At 46.0% G+C, this 21,447-nt stretch overlaps 1 protein-coding gene across 1 annotated transcript in view; it reads right to left on the bottom strand.

The window, feature by feature from the left end:
* The window catches only part of ren (renin), a 72,661-nt gene that overhangs the window by 16,425 nt on the left and 34,789 nt on the right, over nucleotides 1-21,447 (bottom strand). Inside the window, exons 6-8 of the mRNA XM_078242120.1 lie at nucleotides 19,364-19,486; nucleotides 15,928-16,072; nucleotides 3,797-3,895 (exon numbers count right to left, since the gene is read on the bottom strand). Coding sequence (XP_078098246.1) covers nucleotides 3,797-3,895; nucleotides 15,928-16,072; nucleotides 19,364-19,486 — 367 coding nt within the window. The remainder of the gene's footprint in view (nucleotides 1-3,796; nucleotides 3,896-15,927; nucleotides 16,073-19,363; nucleotides 19,487-21,447) is intronic.

Genomic DNA, 21,447 nt, shown 5'->3' with positions numbered 1-21,447 from the left:
AGTTCATGCTAGGAGTTCATAAAGCTTATGGTATTTGCTACCAAATAAACCTGTTGGACTTTAACCTGGTGTTGTGAGACTTCTTACTGAACTAGAACAGGCCATGTTTTCTGAAGGACAACTGTCAAAAGTTGGTACAACAGCACCAACTTACTTGCCTGAAGGATCCAGTCAATGGAAAGATGCAAGCGTTATTAGTAGAGCAGGGAAGGCCACTGGAAAGTATAAACACCGGTTGAATGTACAGAACACAGGGGAGGATGCCAGGACCATGGATTGGGAACACAAAGTTCAAAAATGAAGGGCGCAGAAACGTTGCGCCGGTTCAGACAGTAAGTCCAATAGTGAACATGTTCACAAGAAGAGATCGAGAACTATTGAAAGAACGTCCCACGACAGGAGGGAAAGATCAAGCAGTGGCAGTACAGAACAAGATATCAGGCAAGGTAAGGGACACAGAGCTTGACACGGTCTCAGAATATGGGTAAGACTACGAATGCTACTAGGAGTAGAAGCCCACATACTCGTGAGATTTTGGTGGCTTCCAATAAATTAGCTGAAAAAGTTATGGAAGATGCCAAACTGCATAGTTGGAGTGAATTTGGGGTATATGCAGAGGTACCAAATAGGGGACAAAGAGCTCTATCTCACAGATGGATCTGCACAGAAAAGGTGCTACCTGATGGAACGTATAAGGCAAAGGTCAGGCTTGTGGCAAGGGGATTTGAAGAAAATTTAGAAGACCAGAATTTAAGGGTGAATTCACCTACAGCAGGAAAAGTTATTGTAAAGATCTTCTTGGCTCTGTTAGCTACAAGGGCATGGGAATGCAAATCTATCGACATTAAAGCTGTCTTTATACAGGGACATCAGCTTCAGAGAGACATTTTCCTCCGTTCTCCCAAAGAGGCAGCTAACATAACTATAGGGTTCATGGTGGGAGATATAGGAAGGATATCAGAGGTAGGTTCTTCGCGCAGAGAGTGGTTGGGGTGTGGAATGGACTGCCTGCAGTGATAGTGGAGTCAGACACTTTAGGAACATTTAAGCGGTTATTGGATAGGCACATGGAGCACACCAGGATGGTAGGGAGTGGGATAGCTTGATCTTGGTTTCAGATGAAGGTCGGCACAACATCGTGGGCCGAAGGGCCTGTTCTGTGCTGTACTGTTCTATGTTCTATGTTCTTTAACACAGAGATACTCTGGAAGTTAAATAAATGTGTACATGGGCTAAATGATGCGTCCAGAGTTTGGTATTTTTCGGTAAGGTCGATTTATGTTAAAGTTAGGCTGTTGCCAGTTGAAAGCAGATCCTGCGATGTTTTACTGGCACTATGAAGGAAATCTCTCTGGTATCTTTATGATGCATGTCGATGATTTTTTTGCGGGGTGCTAATAGTGATTTCGAAGCTATAGTAATCTCTGGGCTGAGGAAGAAATTCAGGGTTGGAAGTCAGGCTTCAGGCACTTTCAAATATATCGGGCTGAAAATTGGACAGACTGAGTCAGGTGTCACTTTATATCAGCAATCTTATTTGGAGAATATCAGCCCAATAGCAATTAATCATGGGAGGGCTACACGAAACAACATGGTGGTTTCTAAGACGGGAAAAGAGGAACTCTGAAGTTTGGGCAACTGAATTGGCTGGGTAGACAAACCAGACCGGAAGCTAGTTTTGATATTCTAGAGTTGAGTACAAATACGAATGATCCAACAGTGGAAGACGTAATAAGAGCGAACAAAAAGTTGGTCAAACTAAAAATGCAGGAGTGTGTTTTGAGGTTCTGGTTTTTGGGTGATCTTAGGCACCTGGAACTCCTAGTTTATGTTGACGCATCCTATGTCAATTTGTGTGATGGGTTTTCAAGCGCAGGAGGTTTTGTGATATTTCCTTTGGGGGAAAATGGAAAATGTTGCTTCCTTGTGTGGGAAACAAAGGAAATAAGGAGAGTGGTTAAAAAGCACATTGGGTCACTGAGCCCTGTAGAGGCAGTTGATATGGCCCTTTTTTATATCCCAGATATTAACAGAAATTTTGGGGTCCAGGGATTCGGGTAAGATACCCATTGAGTGTCACATTGACAATTAATACCTTTGGGAAAATGTGCACTCCACGAAAAGTTAAATGAGAAAAGATTGAGGATCAGCATAGCCAGCTTAAAGCAGATGCTGGACAAAGGGGAAATGTCAAAAATTAAATGGGTCGATAGTAGAATCTAAAAACAGGAGTAGGCCCTGCCAGCCTGCTCCATCATTCGTTTTGATCTTGGCTGATCATCAAATTCAATATTCTGATTTCCCCCTTCCTCCGATATCCCTTGATCCCTTTAGCCCTAAGAGCTATATCTAATTTCTTCTTGAAATCAGACAATGTTTTGGCCTCAACTACATTCTGTGGTCGTGAATCCCACACATTCACCGCTCTCTGGGTGAAGAAATTTCTCCTCACCTCAGTTTTGAAAGTTTTCCCTTTATCCTCAAACTATGACCCCTGGTTCTGGATTCCGCCACCATTGGGGACATTCTTTCTGAATCTATCCTGTCTAACCCTGTTAGAATTTTATAAATTTCTCTGAGATCCCCTCTCATTCTTCTAAACTCCAGTGAATATAATCTTAGAATCTTAGAAACCCTACAGCACAGAGAGAGGCCATTCGGCCCATCGAGTCTGCACCGACCACAATCCCACCCAGGCCCTACATATCCCCAACCGCAACCAACTTAGTCTCCCCTCATATGACAGACCTGCCATCCCAGGAATCAGCCTGGTAAACCTTTGCTGTGCTCCCTCTATAGCAAGGACATCCTTCCTCAGATAAGGACACCAAAACTGCAGACAATACTCCAGGGTTGATAATAGCTATCAGTTATCCAATTGTTTTACTAAGAGAGGAGCTAGTTCGAAGAAACTTTTGGACATTATTAAGGAAGGGCGTATCTTTCTGTGAATGTATGTTTTTTTTCTTCAAGAAACATACATTAAAAAAGGAAGGGGAAATAGAATGTGTTTTGTGTTTTTCTGTGGAAACAATATCTTCATTTTTTTCTCCAAGGAAGGGGAGACTGTTAGGAATGGGTTAACAGACCTTCCCACTAAGTCCTAATTTGTCAATTATTCAGTAGAAGTCACTGATATATAAAGAGGCTACAGGAGGCACTGGGTGTTGGTGAAGAATTACATGTGGAGTTGGATCAAAGAAATAAAGGTATTTTATGAAGAAGCAGAACGCGTGTCTCCTTTACTGAACTACAACCTCAAACATCTATTTTCTGCCCCTCGCCCACTCCGATTCCTGTGGCGGGCGGGACGGTGACATTTCAGCCAATGTCTGCACTTCTCCAGCCCTCTACACCTCCCCTGGGTCTAGAGGCACACACACACATCTACTCAGACATAGACACACACATATATGGACAGATACACTCAGACACAATCGCGTGCACACATTGAGGCACAGACACACACACACAAACAGAAGGGACACTCAGACACAATTGTACACACACGTACACACAGACATTCAGTCACAAGCACACACACACACACACACATTCTCAGACATTGACACACGCACACACACATCCCCTCAGGTTCTGCCAAAGATGACCCCCTGTGAGGGTTCCCCAGCAGCCATACAAAACATCGTAGACTTTGGCGGGACTGGAAGATCCCAATGGCAAGCTGCCTCTACTGCAGGAAATGATGCCATGGGGGTGGGGTGGGGTGGGGTGAGGCCTGAAAATCAAAGCTGAATTCTCTCCCCATTCCCCCTACATAAAAATTCAAACTCACCTTCATAATGTAATCTTCGCCCTTTAATAGATAGATCCTTCCTCCCAGGTTGAAAGAAATGTGAGGCAGCAGACGTATTCTGTCACAGTCCACGATGTACTGAGTGTGAAATGGAAAGGGAGATGAGAAATTCAGAATAAGTAAAAGCTACTGAGGTGTCCAATTCTTTTAATGATTGAGATCAGCACTTCTCCCAGCCCAATTCCATCTTCCTCCTTATTGACACCAACACTGGTTCCCTTCACCGCTCCAATCAGTTAAGAAATCAGTACACCAACAACCTGAATGTTGTGACCTACCTGTTATTAGGCCACTGTGCTTAAAAGTCTGTTCTGATTCACAACTGTTATGTCTGATTAGATACCTAGGGCCGGGTTCTCCGACCTCGCTCGTAGCCGGGACTCTCCCGTCCCACTGCATTGAATGGAGATTTGGCTGAGTGCCAAAATCTCCATCCTCTCTGGCAGCAGTGGCGGGACGTGAACTGCTGGAAAATTCTAGTCGTGGCACGGTGGTTGGTACTCAGTGCCAGGAACCCGGGTTCAATTCCCGGCTTCGGTCACTGTCTGTGCGGAGTCTGCACATTCTCCCCGTGTCTGCGTGGGTTACCTCTGGGTTTCCTCCCACAGTCTGAAAGACGTGCTGGTTAGTTGCATTGGCCATGCTAATTTCTCCCTTAGTGTACCCGAACAGGTACCGGAGTGTGGCGATTAGAGGATTTTCACTGACTTCATTGCAGTGTTAATGTAAGCCTCCTTGTGACACTAGTAAATCAACTTTAAATAATGGGCATGAACCCTGCCCAAAGTAAAAGCAGTTTGTGAATTGCAAGTCAGATAAGAAATTTGATTCATAAAGTGATTAATATCTGCAAATACTTTGTGCAGATCAAATAACCTTCATGGGAAGCAAAACACAGAATTAATATTTCAGACTATTAACCTTCCATCAGAACGGTAAAAGGTTAGAGATATAATAGATTTTAAACAAGTACCAAGAAAAGAGGGAGGCAGGAAGGAATTAGACTTGAAAGGTTATTTGTTGTTTAATCTCGCCTTCCTTTCCTTCACTGACCTTTCCTGTTCCTCCTTTCTGCTCTTTCTCCCCATTGTATTGCTAGCAATTTTTCTTTTTATTTCAGATTTCTAGCAGCTGCAGTATTTTGTTCTTCTATGTCGTCCATTCAACACTTTCCTCAAGAGCTATTAAAACTTCTCACAGTAATTCAATCTAACCACGATGCCTTGACCAGAGTTGGCCTGTTTGGTTTCAATTTAAACAAAAGCTGGGCAGTTAACTGTTCCCTGGTACAATCATCATGGCAAAGCCTCTACCATTGAGAGCCCACTTGCCAACCAACCAGCACTCTCTTTTTTCATGCAGTAAGAATTGTCGTTCCCTTTACAATTGGTATTCTTGCGAACTGTCCTGATGAGTGCAAGGTAGGAAGCTTCGACAGCATGTTTCTTTTTACAGTCGCACTCAAGCTCTACTGACCAAATGACTATTTGTATTCTTCTCCTTATTTGGTGAGTAGTAAGAATGTGGGACTCGCTACCGCAAATATCCCTATGGAATTTACAGCACGGAGGTGGGCCAATCAGCCCAACTGGTTTATGCTCCATATGACTCATCCCAGCCCACTTCATCTAACCCTATCATTCCTTCCTCCCTCATGTGCCTATCCAGCTTCCTACAGAATTGTTTGCTATTCACCACAACTACTCCATGAGAGAGCACATAGCACAGATGCTAGGGGAAAGCATTGTACCTAGGACCTTCCTACATTCTATGGCACAGTGACTGAATGGACACTGAACCTTGACAATGCTTTTTGATAGGATCTATGATTCAGATCGTGTGATCATAGAGTCCCTACAGTGCAGAAGGAGGCCATTCAGCCCATCAAGCCTGCACTGTCAACAATCCCACCCAAGCCCTATCCTCGTAACCTCACGTACTTACCTTGCTAATCCCCTGACACTAAGGGGTAATTTAGCATGGCCAATCCACCTAACTTCCACATCTTTGGACTGTGGGAGGAAACCGATGCTATAGTTAAGAAACCCCACCAACACTTCTACTTTCTCAGAAGACAAAGAAAATTTGGCATGACTACTACAACTCTCACTAAATTTTACAGATGCAACATAGAAAGCATTCTTTCTGGTTATATCAGAGCTTGGAATGGCTCCTGCTCTGTCCAAGACCGCAAGAAACTACAAAGGGTCATGAACAAAGTCTAGTCCGTCACGCAAACCAGCCTCCCATCCATTGACTCTGTCTACACTTCCCGTTGCCTCGGAAAAGCAGCCAGCATAAATCAAGGGCCCCATGCACCCCGGACATTCTCTCTTCCACCTTCTTTCATTCGGAAAAAGATACAAACGTCTGAGTTCATGTACCAACTAACTCAAGATCAGCTTCTTTCCTGCTGCCATCAGACTTTTGAATGGACCTACCTCGCAGTAAGTTGACCTTTGTCTGCACCCTAGCTCTGACTGTAACATGACATTTTACACTCTCTCCTTTCCTTCTCTGTGAATGATATGCTTTGTCTGCATAGTGCGCAAAAAACAATACTTTTCACTGTATACCAATACATGTGACAATAATAAATCAAATCAAAACCAGAGCATCCTGTGGAAACCCATGCAGAAAGAAGGAGAACATGCAAACTTCACACAGACAGTCACCCAAGGCCGGAATTGAACCCGGGTCCCTAGCGCTGTGAGGTAGCAGTGCTAACCACTGTGCCACTGTGTCGCATATCATATCAGCAGAGCAAAAAAGTTCAAAGATACAAATTCTCTCATTTAAAGGCCCAATAGCTGTGGTCTCCACCCTGGGAAATAAACAAATGTGCCGGGATTTTACAGCCTTGCCCACCTGAGGCACATAAGATCCCGCCCGAGGCCAACGGAGAATGCCGTTCTGCAAGCCTCCCCCGCCCCGATTCTGATGCGGGCGTGCCGGTAGAATTCCGACCATGGCCTCAGATATCACTTGAGGAGAAGCTTCATTCAGCTCAGTAAACCCGATCCTCTGTTTGGAACTACTTTGACTCCTGGCTGTAACTATGGTGATGGACTTTGGATGACTGAGTGGCTTGGGAAGCGGACTGCAGAACTACAATTTCTCTGGAAAAATGAAAGCACAGATCAATTGACACCTGAAGTGAAGACCGTTGCCAGGATTTCCCGAGCCGTCACACCGGCGGGGATTTCCCATCCTGCCGCAGTGAACAGAGATTTGGCTGGGCGCCAAATTCTCCGACTTCGCTGCAGTGGGTAAGATGGCGTCACACGATTTTTATTTCCAAGGACAGCAGCCAGAGTTACTGTAATCTGAAGTTCTCTCCAGCCAGGCTCTTAGGATCAGAATAGATCCATTTGAACCTCAAATTTGTTCCTTCAAGCGAATGGTACTATTTTCCTCAACCTGCATTTGCCCCAATTTATTTAATCATCCCAAGTAGGCAGAGGTCAAGAATCCAATTCTGGTTTGACTGATGCCTGGAGGTTGTATCATGTGACCTCTTCCCTTCAGTTTATCCACCTCCATAACTATTCCCCCGGCCCTCCTCCAGCCGCCACAGCCCACCCACGCTCCTTCCCCCCATTGATCACTCAATGGCTGGGATTTTCATAGAAATCATAGAATCCCTACAGTGCAGAAGGAGGCCATTCGGCCCATCGAGTCTGCACCGACTACAATCCCACCCAGGCCCTACCCCCACATATTTTACCCACTAATCCCTCTAACCTACGCATCCCAGGACTCTAAGGGGCAATTTTTGTAACCTGGCCAATTAACCTAACCCGCACATCTTTGGACTGTGGGAGGAAACCGGAGCACCCGGAGGAAACCCACGCAGACACGAGGAGAATGTGCAAACTCCACACAGACAGTGACCCGAGCTGGGAATCGAACCCGGGACCCTGGAGCTGTGAAGCAACAGTGCTAACCACTGTGCTACCGTGCCGCCCCTAATTGTTAGTTGTAAGTATTCGCATTCCAACCATTATTCATGTAATTTGAGTCTGTGTCTTTATAAGCTCTGTTTGTGAACAGAATTTCCACTCACCTGAAGAAGGGGCTTCGAGCTCCGAAAGCTTGTGTGGCTTTTGCTACCAAATAAACCTGTTGGACTTTAACCTGGTGTTGTTAAACTTCTTACCCTGTTTGAGAACAGGGACCATTCCATCTGACGAAGGAGCATTGCTCCGAAAGCTTATGGTATTTGCTACCAAATAAACCTGTTGGACTTTAACCTGGTGTTGTGAGACTTCTTACTGTGCTTACCCCAGTCCAACGCCGGCATCTCCACATTGGGATTTTCCAGCCATTCATGCCCTGTCACCACGGCAAGCGAGGATGGAGAACGCTTAGCCGTACTTGAGGGAGTGCTGTACTGTCAAAGGTACTGCCTTTTGTTTAACATAGAACATAGAACAGTAAGCACAGAACAGGCCCTTCAGCCCATGATGTTGTGCCGAGCTTTGTTTGAAACCCAGATCAAGCTATTTCCTCCCTATCATCCCGAACGGTAGCACAGTGGTTAGCACTGCTGCTTCACAGCTCCAGGGACCTGGGTTCGATTCCCGGCTTGGGTCACTGTCTGTGTGGAGTTTGCACATTCTCCTCGTGTCTGCGTGGGTTTCCTCCGGGTGCTCCGGTTTCCTCCCACAGTCCAAAGATGTGCGGGTTAGGTTGATTGGCCATGTTAAAATTGCCCCTTAGTGTCCTGGGATGCATAGATTAGAGGGATTAGTGGGTAAAATATGTAGGGATATGGGGGTAGAGCCTGGGTGGGATTGTGGTTGGTGCAGACTCGATGGGCCAAATGGCCTCTTTCTGTACTGTAGGGTTTCTATGAAGTACTCCATGTGCCTATCCAATAGCTTCTTAAATGTTCCTAAAGTGTCTCACTCCACTATCACTGCAGGCAGTCCATTCCACACCCCAACCACTCTCTGCGTAAAGAACCTACCTCGGACATCCTTCCTATATCTCCCACCATGAGCTGTTAAGATTAAGCTGTTAAAGCCAGGCTCCGATTGCCCTCTCAAGAATCATGGAATGGTTACAGTGCAGAAGGCCATTTGGCCCATTGTGTCTACACCGGCATGATAAATCCAAAGGCACTATTTCAAAGAGTTTTCCAGGTGTCCTGATTGTTAGAATGTAACCAGTGACAACTTTGTATTGGATGTAATGTGACCAATGATAACAAGATGTAAGAGTCAGCTGACCCAGTAAACAATGGAACGAATTACAGAATGATGTAAAAGTCAGCAGACCAGCTGACTCACTATAAATTGTGGGGAGCTTGGAGTGGCCCAGGGCGAGGCCCCAAGTTTGGAGTAATGAAGTTTCTTTATTAAACCCTTTCTTTGATTTATAAGTTGGAGTAAGTTTTGTTATATTTTTACTGTCTACATTTGAAGAGTTCCTTCTAAAGAAACATTGATCAATATTTCAATAATAATGAACATCACAAAAAAGTCAAGTATTTGACCAGAATCACACTGCTGTTCTGTGGGAGCTTGCTGTGAGCAAATTGGCTGCTGCTGTTTTACCCCATTACAACAGTGAGCGCATCTAAATCTTGAAGCATTTCACTGGCTCCAGAGCATTTTGAATGATCCTGAGCTCACAAAAACATTATGGGGTTGCAAGCCTTCATTTTTTTGTTCCTAAATTATTCGCCCAGTTGGCTCATATTGCTGATAATCCTTCTGAGGAAGGATATTCTTGCTCTCGAGGGAGTGCAGCGAAGGTTTACCAGGTTGATTCCGGGGATGGCGGGACTGATGCATGAGGAGAGATTGACTCGGTTAGGATTGTTTTCGCTGGAGTTCAGACGAATGAGGGGGGAGATCTCACAGGGACTTATAAAATTCTAACAGGACCAGACAGAGTAGATGCAGGAAGGTTGTTCCCAATGGTGGGAGAGTCCAGAACCTGGGGTCACAGTCTCAGGATTCGGGGTAGACCATTAGGACGGAGATGAGGAGATATTTCTTCATCCAAAGAGCAGTGAGCCTGTGGAATTCATTACCACAGGAAATAGTTGATGCCAAAACATTGAATGTATTCAAGAGGCGGCTGGATATAGCACTTTGGTTAAATGGGATCAAAGGTTATGGGGAGAAAGCAGGATTAGGCTATTGAGTTGGACGATCAGCCATGATCGTGATGAATGGCGGAGCAGGCTCGAAGGGCCGAATGGCCTCCTCCTGCTCCTTCTGTGTTTCTATGAAACTGGGGATCCTACACGACACTATTTATCCTTGAGTGCTTGCATTGCGCCCTTTAGCATTTATTCAAGTACAATCCACAATGGGCAGATCCATGAAACAGGAGATGAAAGCAGCACAGGTTTGAAAGAGGGCTGACCAGAAAAAGATTGATGTAAGGAATAGTGTTAGAAAAAGGTCAGGCAGCATGGTGGCACAGTGGTTAGCACTGCTGCCTCACAGTGCCAGGGACCCGGGTTCAATTCCTGGCTTGGGTCACAGTCTGTGTGGAGTCTGCACATTCTCCCCGTAACTGCATGGGTTTCCTCCGGATGTTCCGGTTTCCTCCCACAGTCCGAAGAACGTGCTGGTTAGGTGGACTGGCCATGCTAAATTCTCCCTCAGTGTACCCGAACAGGTGCTGGAGTGTGGCAACTAGGGGATTATCACAGTAACTTCATTGCAGTGTTAATGTAAGCCTACTTGTTACACTAATAAAAACAATTATAGTTCATAGAATCCATAGATATCCCTGCACTGCAGAGTCTGCATCAACTCTCAGACAGAGTACCTTACCCAGGCCATATCCCTGTATTTACCCCACTAACCCCCTAACCTACACATGTTTGGACACTGAGGGGCATTTTAGCATGGACAATCCACCTAACACGCACATCTTTGGATTGTGGGAGGAAACCGGAGCACCCGGAGGAAACCCACGCAGACACGGGGAGGACATGCAAATTCCAGACAGACATTCACCCAAGTCCGGAATCGAACCTGGGTCCATGGCATTGTGAGGCGGCAGTGCTAACCATTGTGCCGTTCAGTCGCCAGGGTTACTCTGTCAACTACCAAAATCGACCGTTTGCATCTGTGACGGTAGCAAGGTAATGACTTAATTTTCAATTGCAGTAATGAAATATGCTAATGTTTCTCCATTTCCCGTAGCAAATAAACCTGCGTTGCCTGATACATTAGTTGTTAGCCGCGTGTGGCAACCCAGATATGGAAAATTGAACTACTGATTCGTAAATAAAAGATGAGTCACAGGAACCGTCAGTGATCTCTTAACTCACATTCGCATGGCATCGGCATACATCCAAGAGTTTTTGATCATTACAGTTTTGAAGATTTGAAAAGGAGACATACATTGCCAGCCAATTTCGAATAGATTACTACCCAAGAGTTACTGATTAAGTGTGTCAGGTTGGCTTTAGGCAATTAGATTATCTCTTCTGCGCTGCTATTCTTTCAATGTCATCATTCACATGGCTGTAGATTCTGCACTGGAAGGGAACTTAACTGACTCATGTAAAGAACATTTACCTGTGCCATCTAGCATCTGGTGAAAATATTCTCATTCAAGTCCTAGATATACGCCTAGTCATCAATTTATTTTGCACAACACAGCTCTAGAAATTTAATGCTTTTCACAATCTCAATCTCATTGACTCCGTCTACACTTCCCACTGTCTTGGTAAAGCAACCAGCATAATCAGGGACCCCACTCACCCCGGACATTCTCTCTTCCACCTTCTTCCATAGGGAAAAAGATACAAAAGTCTGAGGTCACGTACCAACCGACTCAAGAACAGCTCCTTCCCTGCTGCCGTCAGCCTTTTGAATGGACCTATCCTATATTAACCTGATCTTTCTCTTCACCCCATCTGTAACTGCAACATTTATATTCTGTACCCTCACCTTTCCTTTTCCCCTTTGCACTCTATGAACAGTATGCTTTGTCTGTATAGCGCACAAGGAACAATACTTTCCACTTTCCAATACATGTGACAATAATGAATCAAATCAAAGTACTTTAGAGTCACTTGAGTGTAGCTGGAAGTGTGATTACTACTGCATTGCAGGGAAACATGGCAATATATTTGCTCACAGTAAGGTCCAAACAAACATTAATGTCTTTATTGACCATTTTTAGTGATGATGTTTGAAGGTCAAAACACCAGGAGAACCTTCATATCCTTCTTTAATATAGTCGTGGGAGATCTTTTTCTTCTACCTGAGGGGACAGACCTGCCCTCGATTTAACACTTCATCTGTAAGAAGGCACCTCAGACAGTGCAGCACTTCCTCAGTCCTGGAGTGTCAGCCTCCATTATGTTGCTCAAGTCTCTGAGGTAATGTTATTAGGCACAAGCATGTTTTTGAGAGATGTGTCCAAATATGTGCTGGTTAGATGGATTGGCCATGTTAAATTGCCCCTTAGTGGCCCTAGATGTGTAGGTTAAATGGAATAGCCATGGTAAATGTGTGGGGTTGCAGGGAAATGGGCTTGCGGAGAGGGCCTGGGTAAGATACTCTATTGGAGAGTCAGTGCAGATCCGATGGGCCGAATGGCCTCTTCTGCACTGTAGGGATTCTATGACCAGAATTTTCCCATTCCGCCCACCACGGGAATCGATGCGGACGAGGGGCAGACCATGGAAAGGTCCGTTGGGTCTTGGGCGGGATGTTATGGTTTCGGGGAGAGCAAAGTTAGAAAATCCTGCTTTATGATTCTATGTTACTCCTGAGCAAGGTTCAATAAGACAACCAAACAGTGATTTTATACGGACTGAATACCTGAGGGTGAGGTCAGAGCCTGGCGATGTATTCATTTAACAACAGTGTTGTAATTCTGATGATGACTCACCCAACACAATGACTCATTGCTGGATTATCTCTGTGTTGGCAATGACCATAAAAGGCCCATCGCCCATGATATCATTGAATACAAATTGTTATCGAATTAACAAGTTGTTCTGGGTGCAGTATCCTTTTCCTCATAGCAGACTATTTCCTCTGTAAATCTGTTCCTCAAAGACATCCTTCTTGCTTTTTGGTCTTTCAAATCATAAAATCAAACAGCATAGGAGAAGGCCATTGGTCCACAATGCCTGTACTATCTCTTTAAAAAAAGTTATGCTATCGTCAAACACCACTGCTCTTTACCCATAACCCTCAAAAGTCTTTCCCTCTGGGTAGTTTAAAACAAAATCACCTCATCCCATCACCCCTCACGTCAATTATCTTGGATTTGATTTGATCTATAGAACCATTGAATCCTGATAATGCTGAAGGAGGCCATTCAGCCCATTGAGTCTGCACCGACAACAATCCCACCTAGGCTCTATCTCTGTAGTCCCGCGTTTTAACCCTGCTAATCCCTCTAACCTACGCATCCCGGGACACTAAGGGGAAATTTAACATGGACAATCAACCTAACCCGTACATCTTTGGACTGTGGGAGGAAACCGGAGCACCCGGAGGAAACCCACACAGACACGGGGAGAATGTGCAAACTCCTACACAGACAGTGACCCAAGCCGGGAATCGAACCCAGGTCCTTGGAGCTGTGAGGCAGCAGTGCCACCCTTATTGTCACATGTATTGGTATGCAGTGAAAAGTATTGTTTTGTGGCGTCACATACAGATAAAGCATTCCATTCATAGAGTACATAGGGGAGAAGGAAAGAAGAGAGTGCAGAATGTAGTGTTACAGTCATAGCTAGGATGATAGAGAAAGATGAACTTAATGCATTCAAAAGTCTGATGGCAGCAGGGAAGAAGCTGTTCTGGAGGCGGTTGGTATGTGATCTCAGACTTTTGTGTCGTTTTCCTGATGGAAGAAGTTATCCAGGGTGGGTGGGGTCCTTGATTATGCTGGCTGCTTTTCTGAGGCAGTGGTAAGTGTAGATGGAGTCGATGGATGGGAGGTTGGTTTGTGTGACGGACTGGGCTACGTTCACAACTCTGTAGTTTCTTGCGGTCTTGGGCAGAGCAGGAGCCATGCCAAGCTGTGATACAACCAGAAAGAATGCTTTCTATGGTGCATCTGTAGAATTTAGTGAAATTGGTCATAGCTGACGTGCCAACTTTCCTTAGCCTCCTGAGAAAGTAGAGCATCGGTGGGCTTTCTTAACGATAGCGTCGGCGTGGAGGGACCAGGACAGATTGTTGGTGAACACCTAGAAACTTGAAGCTCTTAGAAAAACTTGGTTTTTTTTTTATTCATTCACAGGATGTGGGCAACCCCAGCAGGGCCAGGATTTATTGCCCATCCCTAGTTACCCCCAAGAAGGTAGTGGTAACAACTGAATAACTTGCCAGGCCATTTCAGAGGGTGCAGTAAAGAGTCCCATACAATATAGGCCAGATCAGGTAAGGACAGCAGGATTGCTTTCTTAAGGACATTTGTAAAAATTATTTCTTTATGACAACCTGCTAGTTTCATGGGCAACATTTCCAGTGATAGCTTTTTTAGTCTTTTATTAAATTTTATTTAATTAGGTGAACTAAAATTCACTGCTACCCTGGTGAGATTTGAACTCACCTTGTCCAACTTTTAGTGCAAGAACATAAGCATTGTTACCATTCCATAGTCAGTGGAAACAGGTTTTATTCATTTTCTCTATTCAAACACCTCATAAATTGTAAATGCCCCTATTAAATCTCCTCTTACCTCCCTCTGCTCCAAGGTCAATATTTCCACCTCTGCTACTTTTCAAAGGGGGTTGATAATTGAAGCAGCAAGTGGGAGAAAATTTAGAACCATAGAATCCTCACAGTGCAGAAAGAGGCCATCCGCCCCATCGAGTCTGCATCAACTCTCCAAAAGAGCATCCCACCCATTTCCTGCCCCATCCCTGAGACACGTGCATTTACCACAACTAATCCACCTAGCTTATACATCTTTGAATACTAAGGGTCAATTTAGCATGGCTAATTCACCTAACCTGCACATCTTCGGACTGTGGGAGGAAACCGGAGTACCCAGAAGAAACCCACGCAGACACGGGGAGAATGTGCAGACTCCACACAGCCACCCAAGGCCAGAATTGAACCCGGATCCCTAGCGCTGTGAGACAGCAGTGCTAACCACTATGCCACCGTGCCCCAAAACTTAGATGGACCTGGCTGAGAGCGCAGTAAAAAATGTGTAGACCTGGAGGATGGGGAATGTTTCTTCAGAAGGAACTCTTCACAATGCAGCTAATGAAAATACAACAAAACTTACTCCAACTTATAAATCAAAGAGAGGGTTTAATAAAGAAACATCATTACTCCAAACTCGGGGCCTCCCCCTGGGCCACTCCAAGCTCCCCACAATTCTATATAGTTCCTTATTGATAGTGAATCAGCTGGTCAGCTGACTATTACTTTACTCTGTAATTGGTTCCATAGTTTACTGGGTCAGCTGACCCTTACATCTTGTTCCCATTGGCCACATTACATCCAATACAAAGTTGTCTATGATTTCTATGATAACTTGTCACCGGTTGCATTCTAACAGGGAAAGGTAGCATAGGAAATGGAGTCTGGTGCACAAAGGCTTTGGCCCAAGTGGTATTGGAGGGAGAGGTATAGAGTAGGCCAGAGTCAGAAAAGTGAGCTGGGACATAAGGTTGGAAAGAATTGCAAGTGAACAGAAAGAACTCGTCTTTCTTCAGTGACTTTGAACCAATCAAGTGTAATCACTATTGTAATGTAGGAAATGCAGGAGCCTATTTGTGCACAGCAAGCTCCCGCAAACAGCAATGGCCATTTTTTTTTCCTATCCATTCATGGGATGTGTGCCGGATTTTTATAAATGGTGCTGATTGAGGGGTAAATGTTGGCAAGGACTCTGGGGAGAACTTGCCTGCTCTTCTAAGAAGTAGTGTCATGGAATCGTTTGCATCCATAGGGCAGACAAAACCTCAGTTTTATGTCTGATCCAAAAGGCAGCACCTCCAACACAGCAGCACTCCCTCAGTACCGCAGGGAGTGACAACCTAGACTTTAGGTTAAAGTCTATGGAATGGGTCTTCAATTCAGAACCTTCTAACTCCGAGGTAAGCAGGCTATCCACTGAGGCACAGCTGTCAGAGTAATGACTCTTGCCTTTACCTCGCCCTCTGCCAGGGATGTTGCTCCGATAGCGACCATGAGCGAGGACACGGCTGCAGCGGGTCCGGTGATGAAGGAGGATCCAGTGTCAACAATGGCCGCACATCCTTTACTGCAGAACAGTAACTCCCCACTTACAGAAATTCTGGAAGAGGAAAAAGAAACAAGAATTCATGAAAGGAAATCATTCTTGCCGTCAATAGTAATAAAAAAGGATCTGCAATTTCTTATTTGCTAGAGATTGCTGGTGGCTGTTCTCAAGAATTAAGTCCTGACCATTACAGTTACGGGTGGAGTGTTTACAAGGACGGCCACTGTAGGTCTATACAGCAACGCTCATGGTGGCGCAATGGTTAGTGTCGTCGCCTCACAGAACCAGGGACCCGGGTTCAATTCCAGCCTTGGGTGACTGTCTGTGTGGAGCTTGTACATTCTCCCAGTGTCTGCGTGGGTTTCCTTCCATAGTCCAAAGATGTGTGGGTTAGGTTGATTGGCCATGCTAAATTGTCCCTTCGTGTTGGGGGACTAGCAGGGTAAATATGTGGGTTTACGGGAATGGGGCACATGCTGTCAATGTAGACCCAATGGGCCGAATGGGTTCCTTCTGCACTGTAGAGATTCTGTGAAAGATATTGCTGAGGGGAGTTTCAGCGAAGGCTTAGTTGGTAACATTCTCAACTCTTGGGTTTGGCTTCAAGTCTCATTTCAGCACAAAATTCAGGATTGAGAGCCCAGGCAACTTCCTTTCCAACAATGCAATTCATGACCTCAACTTTACAGCCAATGAAAAGCCTTTGAATTATCACTTCTGTAAAGTAACCCAATTTGTGTGCTGCTCTAGAGTTCATAGAATCCGCACAGTGCAGAAGGAGGCCATTCGGCCAGCAAGTCTGCACCGACCACACTCCCACCCAGGCCCTATCCCCACATCCCCAAACATTTACCCCCCTAATCCCTCTAACCTGCACATCCCTGGACACTGAGGGGCAATTTGGGCATGGCCAATCAACCTAACCCGCACATCTTTGGACTGTGGGAGGAAACCGGAGCACCCGGAGGAAACCCACACAGACACGGGGAGAATGTGCAAACTCCACACAGACAGTGACCCAAGCCCGGAATTGAACCCAGGTCCCTGGCGCTGTGAGGCAGCAGTGCTAACCACTGTGCCACCGTGCCGCCCTCTGCCCCACTGAAAGGAATAACAAGGAATACATCTGTTTTTGTAATGTTAATTGGGGGATAAACATTGACCAGGACAATCCCCCCCCCAAAAACTCGATTACCCCCACCAGCCCCCAGGCCCCCTGATTCACACATTCCCCCCCCCCCCACCCCCACCTCCACCACTAACCTCAGGAACTGCTGATTATCTCCCTGGTCCCCTGACTCATTCTCAACCTCCCTTTTCCTCTCACCGCGGACTGCCCTCCAGACCAATCAATTACCCACTTACCACCCCCCAAACTCCCTGACCACCCAACTCCCCAGGTCCACCTTGCCCCCTTCACTTGCCACCTCTCACCCACTTACCTATTACCCTACATCCTCACCTCACAGAGGACACAGTGTTGTGGTGGTATTATCACTAGACTAGTAATCTAGAGATCAGTGTAAATCTCTGTGGACCCAGCTTGAAATCCCACCATGGCAGATGGTAAAGTCCGAATTCAATAAAAAAAAATCTGGAATTAAAAATCTAACGACGACCATGAAACCACTTGTTGGATGTCGTAAAAATGCATCTGGTTCACTACGGTCCTTTAGGGAAGGAAATCTTCTACCTTTACCTGGTCTGGCCTACATGTGACTCCAGAGCCACAGCTATGTGGTTGAGTCTTAAAATGCCCTCTCAAGGGCAATTAGGGATGGACAATTGCTGACCCAGCCAGCGATGTCCACATCCCATGAAAGAATTTAAAATATCCATCTTGTTACCAGTCTTATAAATAGCGCCAAGGGATTATCTATAGCCACCCAAGAAGGCTACAGTTAATGCTACATATCGAGAGGCAGCATCTCCAACAGTGCGGCACTCCACTGAAGTGTCAGCTTAACTATTTAAGTCTCTGAAATGGGCCTCAACAACCTCTGATCTGGAAGGTGAGAGTGCTTTCAACTGGGGCACAACTGACACATAAGCATCACATTTAATTCAACAGTGGACGGCATGGTGGCACAGTGGTTAGCACTGCTGCCTCACAGCGCCAGGGACCTCGGTTCAATTCCTGGCTTGGGTCACTGTCTGTGTGGAGTTTGCACGTTCTCCCCGTATCTGCGTGGGTTTCCTCCGGGTGCTCCGGTTTCCTCCCACACTCCAAAGATGTGCAGGTTAGGTGGATTTGCCATGCTAAATTGTTCCTTAGTGTCCTGGGATGTGTGGGTTAGAGGGATCAGTGGGGTAAATATGTGGGTTACGCGGATAGGTGGGATTGTTGTCGGTGCAGACTCATTGGGCTGAATGGCCTCCTTCTGCACTGTAGGGCTTCTATGATCCTTGAACCATAAGGTTGCATCAAACATTAATAATTAGAAAGCAGGAGTAGTGGTATCACTGCAATAAATAATCTTTAGACAGCTAAATAAACACATACAATAGCAAAACTCCCCTGCCCTTTTAGTTAAAGGCAATAGCACATCTTTTATCCATACTGATTGGATCAGGACGTACTGTAGGACGGCACGGTAGCACAGTGGTTAGCACTGCTGCCTCACAGCGCCAGGGACCTGGGTTCGATTCCCGACTTGGGTGACTGACTGTGCGGAGTTTGCACGTTCTCCTCGTGTCTGCGTGGGTTTCCTCCGGGTGCTCCGGTTTCCTCCCACAGTCCGGAAGGCGTGCTGGGTAAGTGCGACGGCCATGCTAAATTCTCCCTCCATGTACCCGACTGGGGGACTTCCACAGTAACTTCTTTGCAGTGTTAATGTAAGCCTACTTGTGACACTAATAAATAAATTTAAAACTTAAGTTGAAACAAATCACCTCTGGAGCAAGTTAGAACTGCAGTAAGTGTATGGGGTGTTTCCCACTGATTCAAAGCACTGAAGATGTGACAGTCAAGGATTTGAATGTATGTAATATGTTAATGTACAAGTATATTATAGCTTTGAAACAGAAGTGAGTTTTGCTTACATTTTATCCCCAATGTTTTCTGATACATTTTAGCACCTGCGTTGGATTCGACTGAATTTTTAATGAAATCCTTTGTCCCATCTCCCATTTTTCAACGCCCTTTGAACCTCACCATCCGTCCAAATTAAGTTATACAAGTGAGAAATTGTTAAATAGCAGAACCGTTAAACATTAACAGTGATCCCTTTGTACAGACTAATCTTTAAGCTGTTTACCACATGCCACAGTCATTTGGAGTTAGTGCCACGTTGAACAAAGTCTGTGCATGCAGGATCTCTCCAGGAGGATGCTGGGAGGGCTCACCCATTCATTTCAATCTGCCAGTAGCCCTTCTTGACCAGGCTCAGGTAGTGGAACTCCCCGCTGTAGTAGGAAGGGTCGCTGCCCCCCAGGATGATCTCACCACCTGGGGTGCCACTGGAATCTCTGTGCAAAGAAAGTCAACAACGTGGTTAAAAGATCAAAAGCAGTAGAAGGGAGCAAACAGCTGGCAGGAGATGGGACGCAGGGTAGATGGTCATTCCCTCCACTTAAATAACCTCAGGCCCAGGAGTTCCGACCCCCGGATGTTCGTACCGCTCCCCCCTCCCCCCCCCCCACCCCTCCACCCCCACCACCTCCTCTCCGCCACCCAGGATGCGCGATGGGACCCCTCAGATGTCCCGACACACTGACTATCCGGGAATTGGGAAGCTTGGCCTTCTACTGGGCAATTTCCCTTTGCCCCAAACACCCAGAAAAATTCCCTGACTCTGAATTAGCGTCACACAGGGCAGGATTCTCCGATCCCGTCTATACCCGCCCCGCTTCAGGGGAGGATGGAGAATTTGGTGTTTTAGCCAAAACTCCGTTCACCTTCAGCGGCACCGCAGATTCCCAGCCGCGAGCGAGGATGGAGGATTTTGGCAACAGACTTCGGATGGCTCTGACTTACCTGAATTACGTACCCAGGAAAAGGATTAAAACCCAATTCTAACTCCTAGGTAGCTAAACTACTGACCTCCCCCTCCACCCTCCCCCCTCCCCCCCCACCCTCCCCCCCCTCCACCCTCCCCCCCTCCAGCCCCCCCACCCCCGCCCGCCCAACCCCACCCGATTCCCCTTCTCTGATCCTGTCAGACCTGACTCACCCCAAATAATGCCCCTCCTTCCCTCTCGTACAACTCCCCTCCCACCGACCCTTCGACTGCCAGTCGGATACCCCTGGCTCCCACACCCCACAAAACCCCGCAGCCCGCCCGCTACAATTTTAGTGGTGGGCGGGATGGGAAGATACCCCCCCCCAATGAGTCTAACAAGAACATTCTGCTGTTGTTTGTGTGTGACAGGAATGGGAAAAGTTCTGTTCCCCAGTAGTTTCCACTGGAAGTCACCAGTTCACAAAATTTAGCACAGATTCCACTTCTTAGATAGTTGATTAAAAATGGAGCAAATTTCTGATTTAAAGATGGTAAAACTCTTTTGGTCCTCTGTCCCTCTTTTCTCTTTTCATCCTGTCCATCTCCTTCACTGATTTGTCTTTCTGGTGTTTTACTCCTGGTACCTGCATAAAGGTGCACTTCCAGACACTCCATCAGTGAACGAACATACAAGGTATTTATTAATAAGGATTGTGCAACAGCCTTGTGGCTGTAGCCAGCTCCCTAAGTGTCTTTGCCTAGGAGCTGCTCTCACCATGGGGTGATTCCACACTCTGAGTTCTGATTGGTCACATAGGCCATGTGACCCTTACTCTGCTGTGTTGCCCTTAAAGAGACAATCACCACATGCTGTTTATCCATCCCTCTGTTACTCCATCTTTTCTCTGTTAGTCCTTCTCCTTATTACCCAATAGATTTGATCAACTATATCCTCTCTCTACTACACAGTTGCATTATGTTATTCCATCACTTTATTACCCCACGCCCTCTCTTTAACCTATTTCCATATAGATTAATCTCTCTGATATGCAATTGCTCTTTTACCCCTATTATCCGGTTGGCTTATTCCTCCATTATCAAATTTGCGTCTCATTTCATCTCTAACTGTTACTCTGTCTTTCTGATATCCTACATCCCTGTTACCTCACCTCCCTGCCATTCAATGTCTCCATAGCAACATCTTTCTAGTTACTCTGCTGCTGAGACCCTTCCCTCTCAGGACCCAACTGTCCCATTTCCCCTTTACCCAAACTCTCTGGCATCCCACATGCCCATCATCTTGCCCTGTCATCTCATCCTCCTCCACCTCCCCCACCCTGCAATACCGCCCCTCCCCCCACTACCCCGCCCCCCCCCCCTCCTCCATCTCCATCACTTTTCTCTTCATCTCACTTCACCTCAATTCATAGTCTATTCATTAATTTTGAAATACAGTCACTGTTATTTTGGAGGTAGACACAGTACTCA

The sequence above is a fragment of the Mustelus asterias genome, chromosome 25 (genome assembly GCF_964213995.1).
Source record: "Mustelus asterias chromosome 25, sMusAst1.hap1.1, whole genome shotgun sequence".
Taxonomy (NCBI): Eukaryota; Metazoa; Chordata; class Chondrichthyes; order Carcharhiniformes; family Triakidae; genus Mustelus; species Mustelus asterias.
This window is presented reverse-complemented; position numbering and strand designations above follow the sequence as displayed.